Raw genomic sequence first — 16,821 nt, 5'->3', positions numbered from 1 at the left:
GGTGGCCAGTAAAAACGTCCACAACAATTAACATCGATTTCACCTAGACCTCTTTTACTTGCTTATTGTCTAGCAAGTGTTTGTCGGAGTACCTCAAGCTACTGCCTAGCCTAAAAACGTGCTCTCCTCGAGTACTCCGCTACCCGAGTAGCTGTTCCCTCTGTGAAGTGCGCCCCTGACATATTGAGAGGAGTCCTACAGATCCGCACACGATAATACCAGTCCGGAAACCCGCATCCGAGACCGTCGCAGAGCTGACAGAGTCTCTTATCGTGACCCTTCACTCGGCTGCGAACCGGAGGACCCCGGTCGGCCCCGGGAACAGTGTAGTGACGAGTGAGCTCTGCTCACACCCTGCACGTGAGGCCGGCAGTCTTCGCCACCTCTGGCAGCTGCCCGTAAGGCCCGGGGACGGCCTCGGAATCCACACGACAGGTGTCCCGGTGCCAACGTGAGCCACGACTCGCAGACGACTGCACCCCGTTATAGTGGTTACTAAAAAAGTAAAAGAGAAGAAAAGGTTGAAAATGTGCGAAGAAATGGTGAATAAAAAGGGGTTGTAAAATCATTAATGACAGTGAAAAAGGGAAAGAATGAAATGCAAATCGAACTTCGAACTACAGAAAAGCTATCGGACTTCGTGATTCGGAAAAGCTATTGTTGGGGTGGTCCTTGTGGCGTTTCTGAGCAAAAGTCAAACCAATTTCCACAACAAAAATTATTTGAAAGAGAACAGAGAATAACAGAATGTGATTAACAGGGGGAAATGGTGTAGATAAGAGTAGATTCATTACCAAGTTAATATGTCTTCTCTCGTGCGGCGTTCAGGTCTTGTTCTCCAACGATCTCCTGCTTCATTTTTGCGTGAAAAAGTCGTAGCTGCTCCAAAATTTTGCAGTAAATTTCATCGTCCATGAATTACTAATGTCTACAAATTGAAACCATCTTGATCTTGAATGCAATGTATTTTACGACTGCTTCCATCCTCCAAATTTCATACAAGCTTCCACAATACTATATGTCCGCACATCAATAAGTTTTTACGTCTTAATCAGACCGAGACTAACGAATAAGTTTTTACGTCTGAATCATACCGAGACTAGCGAATAAGTGAAGTTAAGCTTTCACTCTCAAGAGACTAATAGCGGGTAGAAAACAAAAAGGGTTACAGTTTTTGTACCTTAATTTTCTTATAAATATTTTCTCTGCCATCGAGCGCTCATACAGCTGCGACGGTATAATTTATACTTGAGGGAACGAGTGTAGTGCGGCGAAATTCAAAGTCCTGCTGCACCGTATGCTTGATAGCTGCATCCCTTAATCAGATGAAGCCTCCTGGCAGATATACTGAATGTATATCTTTCTCATTGGCCCCGAGTACTACCTCCCTGAGGGGTTATGTAACATGTTCCCGATAACTAGCAACCCCCCCCCCCCCCCTCCCTCCGTGTGCTCACTCAGACCCTACCGAAAGAACGGCCACCCGTTCACATGCGGGGCAAATAGGCTAGGTCTCCACATTGAGTGATGCGAATGTGTGAACATCTGTGACTCGCCCTGCTGTGACGACGGATCCACCACAAGTACCCTAGGTGGCGTTTCGGCAGCAGAGCCCGTGGGAAAAAAGAGTGACAACTGACGTGCCCCGCGTGACGTGCCAGATTCTCCGCCACCACTTCACTCCGAGGTAGCAGCGCGGAGGTGATCGACTTCAGCCGAAAGCCTATGTGAACTGCAGCCAGCTCCTTTTGTGTGTCTGCACACGGCACACACATACCCTACCCGAGCTAGCGAGACTAACTGAAGAAGCAAACTATTAGAGCAGACAGAAACCTAGATGTGCAACTTGCTACCTTCCTCATGTGTCACCGACTGGCACTGATGCCTCAATAAGTTGTTTAGGTGGCTGCTCGGAAGAAATGAAAAGTTGCCTGCGGGCTTCCTGAATTTACACATACAATTAAAAAATGTGAGACTAAACCTCTTAAATAGAAAAACACGCATGAAATTTAAGAAATATACTACTAGGAAAACACAGAAAAAACAAAACATGGAGCTTAAACAATGACAATCCTACATGCAGTAATGAAATGTAATGAAAATTATAGATTGCTTCTCACCATATAGAGGACATATTGAGTCACTGACAGGTCCAACAGAAAGACTGCTAAATGTGTAAGCTTTCGGCTTCAAGACGTTCTTCTAAAGTAGATGTCACACAAATATTCACATGTTGTAGTGTTCCCTTATCCTCGGGGCTCTGCCGTGAAAAATATAAAATAGAAAAAACTGATTAGGTTTTGAATTTTGGTGGTTTCAATTACGGATAAGGCGGACTTCGTATTATTGATTGAGATTGTGCTGTGATTTGACCGTGCATGGCAGACCGGGTCAGCAACACTACAAAAAGCGACTGTATGGAAATAGCATCAGAAACTAATTGAAATTTACCTTATAATCTTGTTAGAAACACAGTACTAATTACAATATAGTCTTCACGGCTGTCCTAATTTCTCTTGTAGGATGACCTGTCTTTCACTTTTTTCAGTCTGTTGAAAACTTCTTCAAGTTGTCACTGTCATGATCAATTTACAAATTTGGCGATAACCACCTCAAATCACTATTGAAACAACCTCGCTTTGTAGTATAATTTTAATTTCCACCCAAAAGCACATTCAACACAGCGCCGAAAAATACACGTCTTTCGTATGAAGACAAGAGAGAGAATGTCATCAATTAGTTGTTAAAAACAAAAACCTACGCAAAAGTAAAAAAAAAAGAACAAAATTATTTATAAAAATCGGTCGCTGGCGCAGCGCTCTTCTGCATGTGCGATCGTGTGCGCGATCGTGAATTATATCTTTGTATTGGGGGAGGCGCGGTAGTCAAAAGTACCATTACAATGCCTCCTCTACTGACACTACTGACAGTGTAAGTAACACCAAATACCAGTCTCTTGCCATTGTTTCGCTAATGAGACGATTCCTCTCTCTTTTTTGTTAATTGTAAATGCGGTAGCGCGCACAAAAGCAAGCCATGCCGCGAGCGGCGACAGGCCGTAAACACGCACTATCAGAATACGACAAACAATGCTTGACACAGTACAGTAATGCATTTTCAGCTTAGAGTGACGTAAACACCTATAACAAAGAGAACGGCACTTATCAGATCAAACCAAAATAAGCACTCGATTCAAACCTGACGAAGCACGTGAAAAAGGAAGGGTACTCGTATAAATACGGATGGAGTACCTGACACACAGCAATGGCTACTTGGTAAAGCTTAACTGTTAAGCTTACGACTCGAACCAAACTGCTGTAGCTGTATCTCCATTCATTCGACCCCAATTATGTCTCATGTTACAATGGACCAACTTTGTTTCGATTTGGAGGGGTGGTCTAAAACTTTTCTCTCCCCTTGAATTTCGAGTCTCAAATTTCAGGTGCGGCTTAGATTCGGGAAAGTTTTTTTCCCTTGATTTCGAGTCTCATTTTTCAGGTGCGGCTCAGATTCGAGTAAATACGGTAGGTGCAGGCGAGAGGTTAGAGGGGGGTGGAAAAGACTGTGGGTGCGTGGGTAGAAAAGAAGGCAGTGTAGTGCTGGACTGGCAACAGAGAAGAAGGGATAGGTGGACGAAGAACAGTGACTTATGAAGGTTAAGGTGAGGATGGTTATGGGTACGTAGGATATATTGCAGGGAGAAGTGGTGTCGGAAAGAAGGATCCAGATGGCAGGGGCTCTGAAGCAGTCGTACAAATGAACGACGACGTGTCGGGCAGCACGCTCGGCAACTTGACGGTCCGTCCGTCCCTCGGCCACAGTTTGTCAGTGGCCGTTCGTGTGGACGTAATGGTCGTCGCGTAGAACACGGCATTTTGCTTAGCTCCTGTCCAGTCACAGGCATCTCCTATCCCATCGAACACAGAGCCACCTATGAAAGCAGTCGTTTGACCTACGAAGTGAGCTGCAACCACTGTTCTGGATTCTACGTGGGCACAACCGATGAGCTCTCTGTCCGCACAAACTGTGGCCGACAGATAGCTGGACCGCGCAGTCACTCACTGCATTTCTCGACGTGACTATCTTCGATTTGTTGACTACGTCACAGCCTGTGCCACCTGGATCCTTCCTACTGACACGAGCTTCCCTGAATTGCACGGGTAGGAATTCTCCCTTCAATATACCTATGTTCCCATATCGCCTGGCCTCGACCTATGTTAGTCTTTGTCCTCCACCCACGTACCCCTTCCCTGTTCCCACTCCAGCCTTCTATTCTACATCTACATTGACACAGATACTCTGCGATCCTCGGTACGGTGCATGGCGGAGGGTACCCTGTACCACTACCAGTTATTTCTTTTCCTGTTCCACTCATAAATAGAGTGAGAGAAAAATGACTGTCTGAATGCCTCCACACGAGCCCCAGTTTCTCGTATCTTATCTGCGCGGTTCTTACCAGCAACGTATGTCGGTGGCAGTGGAATCGTTTGGCAGTCAGCTTCAAATGCCAGTTCACTAAATTCTCTTAATAGGGTTTCTCTAAACGAATGTTGCCTACCCTCCAGGGATTCCCATTTGAGTTCCTGAAACATCTTCGTAACACTTACGTGTTGTTCGAACCTACCGGTAACAAATCTAGCAGCCCGCCTCCGTGTTGCTTTGGTGTTTTCCCTTAATCTGACCCGGTGCGGATCCCGAGCGCTCGAGGAGTACTCGAAAATAGGTTGCACTGACGGCCTATTGCGGCCTCCTTCAAATGTGAACATCACTTTTGCAAAATTCTCCCAATAAACTGGAATCGACCATTTGTGTTCCCTACCGCAGTTCTGACACGATCGTTCCACCTCTTATTGCTTTGCAATGTTCCACCTTCATATTTAAACGACTTGATCTTTTAAGCAGGATAATGGTAATACTTTATCCAAACATTACAGGATTGATCTTCCTACCCATCTGCATTAACTGACATTTTTCCACATCTAGGGCTAGCTGCCATTCATTGCACCAACTGGAAATTTTATTGAAATCGTTTTGTATCTTTCTACAGTCACTCAACTTCAACACCTTACCACACACCATGGTCAACCGCATCTTCCTTCATCGTCGGCATTGTCATTGTTGCCGTGAGGCACCGTTATACCGAGTGGAAAGGCGCGTCGATCTTAGAGCGTGAGATGTGGTAACCTTAAGTCATTGACAACACACAACGGTGACGGTAGCACCTGATTCCAGAATAGCTGCAGTAGTTAGGATCTACGAACTACACCCTCTTGTCCAGGTCCCCAAAACTTAAGTGGTAACGAGATCCCTTCGAAGCAAATTGTCATAACAATCGTCTATAAAGGCTTCGTACAACGAGAAGAAGTGTTACAGTTTATGGAATAATAACAGATACGACCAAACTGTCTTGATTCTTCTGTTTTATTTTACGTAACTTTGTTCACAGTTTTATTTCGCATTCAGCACCCATTCACACTCTTCTGTGGAGTATACGCGAGTGCCTGGACCCTAACTCCCAAGTTGCATCGAAACCCTTTGATGAACAGTTTTGGTTGCTCAACACCAACAGTCAATGATAATGATACAGTATTTTGTTAATTGACTCTTCTACTTTAGCCACTGCCCTCCATGAATGTTTGTTAGGCATAAGACGATTACACCCTTTTCTCTCCAGTCCGCTATTATTAAGGGTTCACGTAAAAGTTAACGTTTTTCTCCTTTTCATAAATTGGAGCCAGCTCTCCGCGATATAATTAAAAAAAAAAAGAAGTACGGTCTCAATACCGCGTCCCTCGTGAAATGCATATAGATTTATCCCGGAGTTGACTGCCCTGTAGGTGTACTCAGTTTAATGACCACACTTCGCTATCCGCAATTTTGTGTAACTAAATGTCCTTTTGTTACTCTGATCGTATACGGTAGTTATTTAAAACTCGCCCCTATATTTTTTTACAACGCACAATTAGCACTTCTTTACTTGTTTATTTCTAAGAGTAAATGAAAAAATTGATGCCATATCATCAGCTTCGTCAATATAAAGCAAAACACCTCAATATGCCCAATTTTACCTCTTCTTATAAGATCGGCTACGTTACTCATTAATTTACTGCATATTATTTCCAATAACACTAAAAGGGTATCGCTGTTATATTTTAATTGTATTCAATAGCATGTTGTTGTTATTATGACCGACCAAATCGTAACAAATCGCCCCGTGTGCGTTTTTAACGATAGCTTTACACTCGCCCAGCCTTTATTCGTGCAATATTATATACAAATATACAGACAGGACCGAAAGATCGATCTCTCTACCATAACCAATAGAGGCAAATACGCTATTCAAGTTCCATTACATCTGTCTTGACTCATATTGATACAATAGCATCATCAGCAAACAGCCGCAGATTGCTGCCACCCTATCCACCACATCATTTATGTATATAGAGAAAAACAGCGGTCTTGTCACACTTCCCTGGGGCACTCCTGACGATACCCCCGTCTTCAATAAACACTCACCATCGAGGGCAACATGCTGGGTTATATTACTTAAGAAGTCTTCGAGCCACTTGGATATCGGTGAACTTATTCTGTATCCTCGTACCTTCATTAACAGCCTACAATGGGGCACAGTGTCAAATGCTTTCCGCAAATCTAGAGATAGGGAACGTGCCCATTGCCCTTCATCCATAGCTCACAGTGTATTATGTGAGAAAAGGGCTAGGAGTTTTGCACGAGTGATGCTTTCTAAAACTGTGCTGATTCGTGCACATAACCTTCTCAGTCTTGAAGCGTATTATATTCAAACTGAAAATATGTTGACCAATTCTGCAGCAAACAAAAGTTAGGGATATTGGTCTGTAATTCTGTGAGGTTGACAGGAAGTGCAAAATGGCTAAGTAGGGATGGCTAGAGGACAAATGTAATGATGTAGAGGCTTATCTCACTAGGGTAAGATAGATACTGCCTACAGGAAAATTAAAGAGACCTTTGAAGAAAAGAGAACCACTTGTATGAATATCAAGAGCTCAGATGGAAACCCAGTTCTAAGCAAAGAAGGGAAAGCAGAAAGGTGGAAGGAGTATATAGAGGGCCTATACAGGGGCAATGTTCTTGAGGACAATGTTATGGAAATGGAAGAGGGTGTAGATGAAGATGAAATGGGAGATGCGATACTTTGCGAAGAGTTTGACAGAGCACTGAAAGACCTGAGTCGAAACAAGGCCCCGGGAGTAGACAACATTCCATTAGAACTACTGACAGCCTTGGGAGAGCCAGTCCTGACAAAACTCTACCATCTGGTGAGCAAGATGTACGAGACAGGCAAAATTCCCTCAGACTTCAAGAAGAATATAATAATTCCAGTCCCAAAGAAAGCAGGTGTTGACAGATGTGAAAATTAGCCAACATCAGTTTAATAAGTTAATGTCAGGAAGTCGTTTCTGAAAGTATTTGTATGGAGTGTAGCCACGTATGGAAGTGAAACATGGACGATAAATAGTTTGGACAAGAAGAGAATAGAAGCTTTCGAAATGTGGTGCTACAGAAGAATGTTGAAGATTAGGTGGGTAGATCACATAGGTAATGAGGAGGTATTGAAGAGAATTGGGGAGAAGAGGAGTTTGTGGCACAACTTGACCAGAAGAAGGGACCGGTTGTTAGGACATGTTCTGAGGCATCAAGGGATCACCAATTTAGTACTGGAGGGCAGCTTGGAGGGTAAAAATCGTAGAGGGAGACCGAGAGATGAATACACTAAGCAGATTCAGAAGGATGTAGGTTGCAGTCGGTACTGGGAGATGAAGAAGCTTGCACAGGATAGAGTAGCATGGAGAGCTGCATCAAACCAGTCTCAGGACTGAAGACCACAACAACAACAACAACAACAATTCTGTGAGTCCATTCTTTTACCCCTTTTATATACTGCAATCACCTGCACTTTTTTCCAGTCACTCGAGCTTTTTGCTGGGCGAGAGTTCCACAATAAGTGCAAGCTAGGTAAGGGGCCGATGCTATAGAGTACTTTTTGTAAAACCGAATTGGGATTCCATCCGAACCTAGTGACTTATTTACTTTCAAATCTTTCAGTTGTTTCTCTGCCCTGGTGATGCTTATTCCTGTGTCATCCGTACAGGAGTTGGTCCAGTGGTCAAATGACAGTACGTTCGTACAATTCTTCTGCGTGAATTAGTTCCTAAACGTGAAATTTAAAACTTCAACTTTCGTTTTGCTATCTTCAACTGGCACACCAGAGCAGTCAACAACAGACTGAATTGAAGCCTTAGACCTGCTTAGCGATACGTACGACTAGAATTTTGTTGGGTTTTCTGCCAGATCTTTTGCTACGGTATGGTGGTGGTAGTTGTTGTACGCTTCACGCGTAGATAGTTTCACAGACGCACGAGGCTCTACTAATCCTTGCTTGTCGTCATTAGTGTGTTCCATTTTGGGTGCAACAGCCTCCAATTTCTCGGCATCCTCCAAATTTCGGTATTAATCCGTAATGAGTCTTTCGTATCCCTGATACACTTACTAAGCGCACTACTCTCCAGACCACGTTTTACAATCTGCATAAACTTTGGCCATAATTCCTCTACTTCTATCTTACTGGTACCAAGTGCTGCCAAAACACTGTATGAGTGAGTTGCTGCTGCCTGCTTATCTGGCCTTTCTCACAGTAACACTCTCCTAGCCTTCTTTATTGATTTATGAACTTTTCTCCAACGCACCCCACAGTCTTGTTATTTCTCTCCTTCCCCCCCCCCCCCCCCCCCCCCCCACTCCTCTCTCTGTCTAACATCCCTACTACACCCTACACCCTCCCCACCTCAGCCTGTATGCTCCCACAAACAGCACTTAACAGTCCCCCACCCCCACCCCCACCCTTCTATCCCTCCCTTCCCCACCCCAGCCTCTTCCTTATTCCTGCCACCAGACTGCTTCTCCCACTGTACCCAGTTGCTCGCAGTCCGGCCTCGGTGACCAGACACAGTGGTCGTGTGTGTACGTGTGAGTTGTAGTTGCGTGAAGGGGCCTACTTACGTGCCCTTAGGGCTAGGATTTCACCCGGAACAAGTCCCGCCCATTCACCCCCCTCCACACCTATCCATAGTGTAAGGCCTTCCCCTAAACAGCCTCAAGTTCCGCAAACTGGAAGCTACAACAAAGTTGTTATCGTCGCAGTCCAACACGTGTTATACTGTGATGAAATTCTGTAATGGTAAGATATTTAAGCTTTTCTGGATAGTAATGTAATATGAATCTCCATTATTAAAGAAATAAAAATATTTATAGAGAATTGAAAGCATCACCAGCAATAGAAAACAAAAAATAACGTGATGTTATTTAAGGGCAATAAGGAGAAATTTTCATTAACTAATTCACTTATTATAATACGTTTATTTGAGGGAAACAGCAGAGCAAACATACAATGCGAAAACAATGGTCTTGAATCTGTCGTGTCGGCAGTAAAGCCACGGATGCACTCAAATAACTCTGTTGTCTAAAATCACCGGTATATAGAAATAAGTGAAGGTTGTTTTGTTTATGTAGGCCCTCATAGTAGCTCACGAAAATTAAAGAATATAAGAATGTCATAAAGTAGAAATGCCTAATGAAAACAGTAAGATATTTGCATGTATGACAAATTTCGTTAGTATTTGCATGGGTAGTGGGTGAATTTTAACTTGTAAATTCTTCCAATACCATACCTGCGCATTATAAACGAGGTTACAAAGAATTGTAGCTGTTTCTGTGTGATTAGTGACCTATATGCTGTTGCAAACGTCTCAGGAAAATAATGTGTCGTTATTCTTTGTCCTGTCCGTTTTTAACCAAAAGATTTATTAATTTCGTAAATGTCATTCAAACCATTTTAAAAAAATAATAATGTGATGTTTATGTTTGTCACAGAGCAGTTATGGAGGAAATATATGCTGCGGTGTTTCATGGCTGTAAAACATCCTTCATGCTGTGCTAATTCTTCTTTCACCCCTAAAATTTTTCAGCAAAACTATTCACTGAATAGCACGCGAAATCAGCTTGGATCGATCTAGCAGAAACAAAGTAATTTTGATGCCCTCTGGAAGTATAGTGAACATTGGTGCTTGTTTCACATATACTGTCTGAGTTCTGAAACTTAAGTGTCAATTATACCGAGGTTCCTCTTTCTCCAAGAAAATTATTCTTTGAGGGCAGGTTTATCCTGTTTTAACTTTGGGTGCTTTTCCTCACATAGAAGTATGTTTCTTCATAGGCTATTCATCTGGATACTGAGTTCTCGTATTTAAAGAATTCAGTGCTACATTGTTTTCTGTTATGTTTGCTGAGTAAGTACCTTGCACAGCTGAGGCCAATTGTGCACTTTTCTTGTAATGTGTCTTTTAACTACCTGGGAAAATTTAAGACCTAGCAAGATATTAATGTAACATTCACTCCAAGTGCAGCCGAACGCGGTAAGCCACGTGGGTCAACTGAAACGATGCCCAGGTGCCGAACAAAGACCGGGAAAACCGGGGGTGAGTGGGCGGGACTTGTTCTGGGTGAAATCCTAGCGCTAACGATTCCTGGCCTACTTTAGAAGAAGTCCTTTTGGCCGAAAGTTTATATATTTAGCAGTCTTTCTGTTCTGCCTGTCGCTGACTTGACGTTTCCTGAATATGGTCAATGGCAGTCCATCCTTTTCATAATATTGCAAACTATGGAACTTTCCAACGCAGGTGCTGACAGATGTGAAAATTACCGAACAATCAGTTTAATAAGTCACAGATGCAAAATACTGATGCGAATTCTTTACAGACGAATGGAAAAACTGGTAGAAGCCGACCTCGGGGAAGATCAGTTTGGATTCTGTAGAAATATTTGAACACGTGAGGCAATACTGACCTTACGACTTATCTTAGAAGCTAGATTAAGGAAAGGAAAACCTATGTTTCTAGCATTTGTAGACTTAGAGAAAGCTTTTGACAATGTTGACTGGAATACTCTCTTTCAAATTCTAAAGATGGCAGGGGTAAAATAGGGAAGCAGTGGTTGGGAAGGGAGTAAGACAGGGTTGTAGCCTCTCCCCGATGTTATTCAATCTGTATATTGAGCAAGCAGTAAAGGGAACAAAAGAAAAATTCGGAGTAGGTATTAAAATCTATGGAGAAGAAATAAAAACTTAGAGGTTCGCCGATGACATTGTAATTCTGTCATAGACAGCAAAGGACTTGGAAGAGCACTTGAACGGAATGGACAATGTCTTGAAAGGAGGGTATAAGATGAACATCAACAAAAGCAAAACAAGGATAATGGAATGTAGTCAAATTAAGTCGGGTGATGCTGAGGGAATTAGATTAGGAAATGAGACCTTAAAGTAGTAAAGGAGTTTTGCTACTTGGGGAGCAAAATAACTGATGATGGTCGAAGTAGAGAGGATATAAAATGTAGACTGACAATGGCAAGGAAAGCTTTTCTGAAGAAGAGAGATTTGTTAACATTGAGTATAGATTTAAGTGTCAGGAAGTCGTTACTGAAAGTATTTGTATGGAGCATAGCCATTTATGGAAGTGAAACATGGACGATAAATAGTTTGGACAAGAAGAGAATAGAAGCTTTCGAAATGTGGTGCTACAGAAGAATGCTGAAAATTAGATGGGTAGATCATGTAACTAATGGGGAGGTATTGAATAGGATTGGAGAGAAGAGAAGTTTGTGGCACAACTTGACTAGGAGAAGGGATCAGTTGGTAGGACATGTTCTGAGGCATCAAGGGATCACCAATTTAGTATTGGAGGGCAGCATGGAGAACTGCATCAAACCAGTCTCAGGACTGAAGACCACAACAACAACATGGAACTTTCCACTCTGGAGATACGTATTGCATACGAAGTTAGACTGACATCCAACCGTGTCTTTTGGTGCTTCACTTTTTTCCCAGGCAGTGTAGTTTTACCTAGTAGTTTCAATTAATATGCACGGAAGTCTACCTGAGCTTACCATTAATACAGCAGGCATATTACTGTGGTGTGACACGGGAAGTTGTTATTTGTTTGAATGTGAACACTTCAGAGGAAGTTACTGTGTAATTTTCTAAAGGACTACTGTTGCTGTGGTGCGCAATAAGCAGGTCTTGCCTTATTCAGTTGACACCAAAAAATGACTTCCTGTGGAAGCAGTAGTAATAGTAAATGGTGAAGAGTTGTCTGACATAAAGTAGATACTAGTAATAATAGTAACAGTAATAATACAGGGTTATTCTGAACGATGGACGCAGATTAAAATATTCGTACGTATTCGAGTAAAAATCCGAAATAAACAAGCTTTATACCAATGAAAAGAGGAAGTTTCGAGTTTTTGGCAGTGTGCGGCAATAGGGCTGTCGTTCCGTTTCACTGTCAGTTGTGAGTGAGATGGCGACTGTAGAGGACAAGGTTTTCTGCATTTTGAGTTTGTGGAAAGTGAGTCGCAAATTGCAGTGCAGTGGGCATTTTGTACCTAATTCAGTATTTGAGTATATGGAGTGTTGAAAATCCATTGCAACACAAAAGAGACTCACCGATTGACGTGTTCTGTACCACGAAGGTTTACGGACCACTTTTCTTTGCGAAAAGAACTGTAACGGGAATCACATACCTGGACATGTTGGAATAGTGCTGTTCCCTCAACTTACGGAAGTTTCCCAGGACTTCGTTTTCCAACAGAATGGAACTCCGCCCCCATCGCCACCGTGACGTACGAGGCTTTTCGCATGACTCCCTTCCTCAGCACTGGATCAGTCGCAGGGGACTCGAGGACCTGGCTCTGCACTTCTAGCCACTGAGATCTACCGATCTCGCACCCCGCAACTATTTCTTACGGGGTTATGTGAAGCAAGCTGTTTACCTCCCACCTCTACCGACCACCCCGAACAATCTGCGAACCGGATCACCGCTGCCGTGCACTTGGTAACGGCAAATACGCTTTCGCGTGTGTGGGCGTGTTTGGCTACCGCAGCGATGTTTGCCGTGCAGCCAACGGTGGCCACATTTAACATTTTCAACATTTATCACATTTCTAATTCTTATATAATTATTAAAAACTAATTAATTACAAATTATTAAATTTATTAAACTGGTATCAAAAATTATGAAAAAAACTTTGAAACTTTCTATTTTCATTGGTATAAAGCTTGTTCATTTTGGATTTGTACTTGAATAAATACGAAGTTTTGAAAATGTGTCCGTCATTTAGAATAACCCTGTATATTGCTGGAATCCCTCTCGTTCTATGAAACTGTGTCATCAGAACAGGTCAAAAAGCATTTTGCATATGTACCAGATCCCCGGCTCGACGGGACCCTCCGGTGCCCAAACTGCGGCAGCGCTGTCGTGGTGCAGGCCGAGGAGGAGCTGCAGCCGCAGCCGCAGCCCGAGCAACAGCCACTGCTGCGGCCGACCGGAGGTGCAGTGGCAGAACCGCCGTCCCGCAGGAGGGCCGACATCCGCACCGCCGTCGCTGCCACCGCACCGGCCCCGGAGGACCCTCCCGTCGCCGACTCTCCCTCGCAGTCCAGCATAGGTGAGGCTGCCGTCGCAGCACACTGTCGAGTAGTCGGTCCGAACTCGCGGGTCCGTTGCACTTCGGTTACACGATAAATCATTCAAATCTAAAGGCTGTTAATTCAGCTAAATACCTTGGAATTACAATTGCGAACAACTTAAATTGGAAGGAACACACAGAAAATGTTGTGGGTAAGGCAAACCAAAGACTGCATATTATTGACAGGACACTTAGAAAATGTAACAGATTTACTAAAGAGACTGCCTACACCAGCTCGTCCGTCCTCTTTTAGAATACTGCTGCGCAGTGTGGGATCCTTACCAGATTTGATTGACAGAGTACATCGAAAAACTTCAAAGAGGGACAGCACATTTTGTATTATCGCAAAATAGGGGAGAAAGTGTCACTGAAATGATACAGGATTTGGGACAGACATCATTAAAACAAAGGCATTTTTCATTGTGCAGCAATATTCTCACGAAACTCCAATCACCAACTTTCTCCTCCGTATGAAAAAATATTTTGTTGACGGCAACCTACATAGTGAGAAACGATCACCACAATAAAATAAGGGAAATCAGAGCTCGTACCGAAAGATGTAGGTGTTCCTTCTTTCTGTGCACTATACGAAATTGGAATAATAGAGAATTGTAAAGGTGGTTTGATGAACCCTCTGCGAGACACTTAAATGTGATTTGCAGAGTATGTAGGTGTAGAGAACTAAACTCTAGCTGATCCAGTGTCGAAGGCCCAATGCTGCTGATCGACCTCCATTTTTCTGTCGTATTCACCGGCTGTGGATACGGAACGGTGTGTGATCAGTACACTGCTCTCCCGGCCGTTGGCAGCTTTTGTGATCGGAGCTGCCACTTATCAATCAAGTGGTTTCTCTGTTTGCTTCACGAGGGCTGAGTACACACTGCACAGTACTCGGCAGATGCAGATGGCATTCCTTCCAGATGCTATCCGACCCCGATGGCACTTAACTCCAGTGGTCTGATGGGAACCAGTGCTACCATTGCAGCAATGCCAAAAAATGCCATTGGCGTGTTTGTGATATCTGTTGATATAAAATGGGCACAATCTGGAATGTCAATTTCTGCTATTTCAGTGACCAGTATGGTACTGTTTTTTACAGTATATGTTGTTTCATATGTGAAATATTCTTAGGAACTGATTTCGCGTTAATACACACAGTAAGAATCCAAACAATGTAAAATCCAAACAATATCAGAATAAGAAAGAAGTGAACAGTGTTAAAAACACACTTATATTCTACAGCAGAGTAGTAAACAACATATTGTATTCAATGATAGAGAGATAAACCTGTTAAAGGTTTAAAATATAATGCAGAAGAAAACCTGTCAAACGATACACGGAAACAGTTCGTACAGCAACGAAGAATGCGACAGACGTTGTAAAACTAAATGACGGTGAAAAATCTGCCATACGTTACAAACTGCACAAAGTCTTAAAGAATACCTCTAAAATTCTTCTTGCAAAGCAACATAATACAGACAAACAGAGATCCAACAAAGCAGTCAAAGCTAATACATTTCTTACTGACAGAATATAAAAAGAAGTACATCATCTCTATGGATCCTAAAGCCTCCATATTAAGATGCGAACCCAATGTACATGAGAAAGAATATACAGTGAGACATTTAGTTAATGGTACGAACAGCCCCACGTACAAACTTATCACAGACTCAGTCAGTTCCTAAAAAGTACTTCACGTATGAAACAACAAGTACTTTAAAAAAACGGTACTCACTAGTCACTGAAATAAAAGAAATAAACATTTCAGATGCTGCCCATTTTATATTGCTAGATATCGCAAACCTGCCAACGGCCTCGCTGCACTGGTAACACAGGTTCCTGTCAGATCACCGATGTGAAGCACTGTCAGGTTCAGCTAGCCTGCCGGCTGAGGACAACACTGCAGTCGGTCTGTCGGGCCTTCGAGGCCTGTTCCGACGGAATTCAGTTTTACTTTTAGACATCACAAACCTATATTCTAATATCCCTGTTAAAGAAGCCATTGCAGTAATAAAGAACAACATACTTACTAGTCACTGAAATAAAAGAAATAAACATTTCAGATGCTGCCCATTTTATATTGCTAGATATCACAAACCTGCCAACAAAAGTGTTCACAATTTAATTTATTGAGTTTATAGAGTTAATTGAATTAAATCCCAGCTACAATTACTTTGCATTCAGTGGTAATGTTTATCAGTGATGACTTGGAGTAGCTGTGGGCTCATATGCATCTGGCTCGATTGCGGACTTTTTCGAACACCACCTAGAACAGAAAATATTCAGCAGACAAGACACTTCTTCCAAAACACAGTGTACTTCAAGAGATATCTAGATGATACCTTAATTTTAGTCATTGGAAACACCATTGACACCAGTAACATCATAAATCATTTAATAATGTAAACAAAAAAGTAAATTTCACAGCTGGATACAAAAAACAGCATTAATTTTCTAGATTTGTGCATAGAAAACCAAAAGAGCAGGCACAATTTCAAGATATACAGAAAAGAGACAACTTCCAGCTACACAATCCCTGAACATCACATCACTCAGATGTACACAAGAAAGCTGCATACAAAACGACAGGGCACAAAGCGAACAAAATCCCAATGAACAAAGAGATCAGCGAGAAAAATGAGACATCAGATGTGGCTAATGACTTACCCAGCTGAGTGACAGATAAAATGCAGACAGAAATAAAAAATAAATTCCTGGTTCTCTACAAGGAATGGACAGCACAGTGTGGGCAGCATACATTACGTAGGTAACATTTTCCCAAAAAGTAGCAAACGTATTTAGGTCACATAAAGTGAACAAACTACAACAGAAATTCGTCTACACCCTAAATAATAAAAAAAGATAAATATTCTCAGTATTATACAGACTAACATGTAAAATTTGCTCAAGCTGCTGCATAGGACAAACTGGCAGGAACTTTCAAACAATATGCAATGAATGCATCAACTGTTACACGTGTAACAAATTTACAAAATCAGCAATAGCCACACACATAAAAAGCACTGGACACCCATTCAAAAACAAAGAAGAAAATCTTAAGAGTCTCCATCACTTCCAAAAATCACATACAGTGGATTTAATTGACGGACTAGAAATGTTTGTATATCACATAAGGCAAAGAGAAAAGATTCTCAACTACAAACTAAATAGTGAATAAGTTAATGTTTTGTATTGCAGATCTCGAATCTGACCAATATTCTCCAATGCCGAATGTAAGTCGAGGTCACGTTTTGCTCGTTGCTC

General features: G+C 42.4%; 1 protein-coding gene across 1 annotated transcript in view; it reads left to right on the top strand.

The window, feature by feature from the left end:
* Positions 1 to 16,821, top strand: part of LOC126428465 (serine/threonine-protein kinase 11-interacting protein) — a 294,026-nt gene that overhangs the window by 148,892 nt on the left and 128,313 nt on the right. Inside the window, exon 12 of the mRNA XM_050090398.1 lies at positions 13,297 to 13,536. Coding sequence (XP_049946355.1) covers positions 13,297 to 13,536 — 240 coding nt within the window. The remainder of the gene's footprint in view (positions 1 to 13,296; positions 13,537 to 16,821) is intronic.

This window comes from Schistocerca serialis, chromosome 12 (assembly GCF_023864345.2).
Source record: "Schistocerca serialis cubense isolate TAMUIC-IGC-003099 chromosome 12, iqSchSeri2.2, whole genome shotgun sequence".
Lineage (NCBI taxonomy): Eukaryota > Metazoa > Arthropoda > Insecta > Orthoptera > Acrididae > Schistocerca > Schistocerca serialis.
The sequence above is the reverse complement of the archived record's forward strand: the minus strand, read 5'-3'. Positions and strand labels throughout refer to the sequence as shown.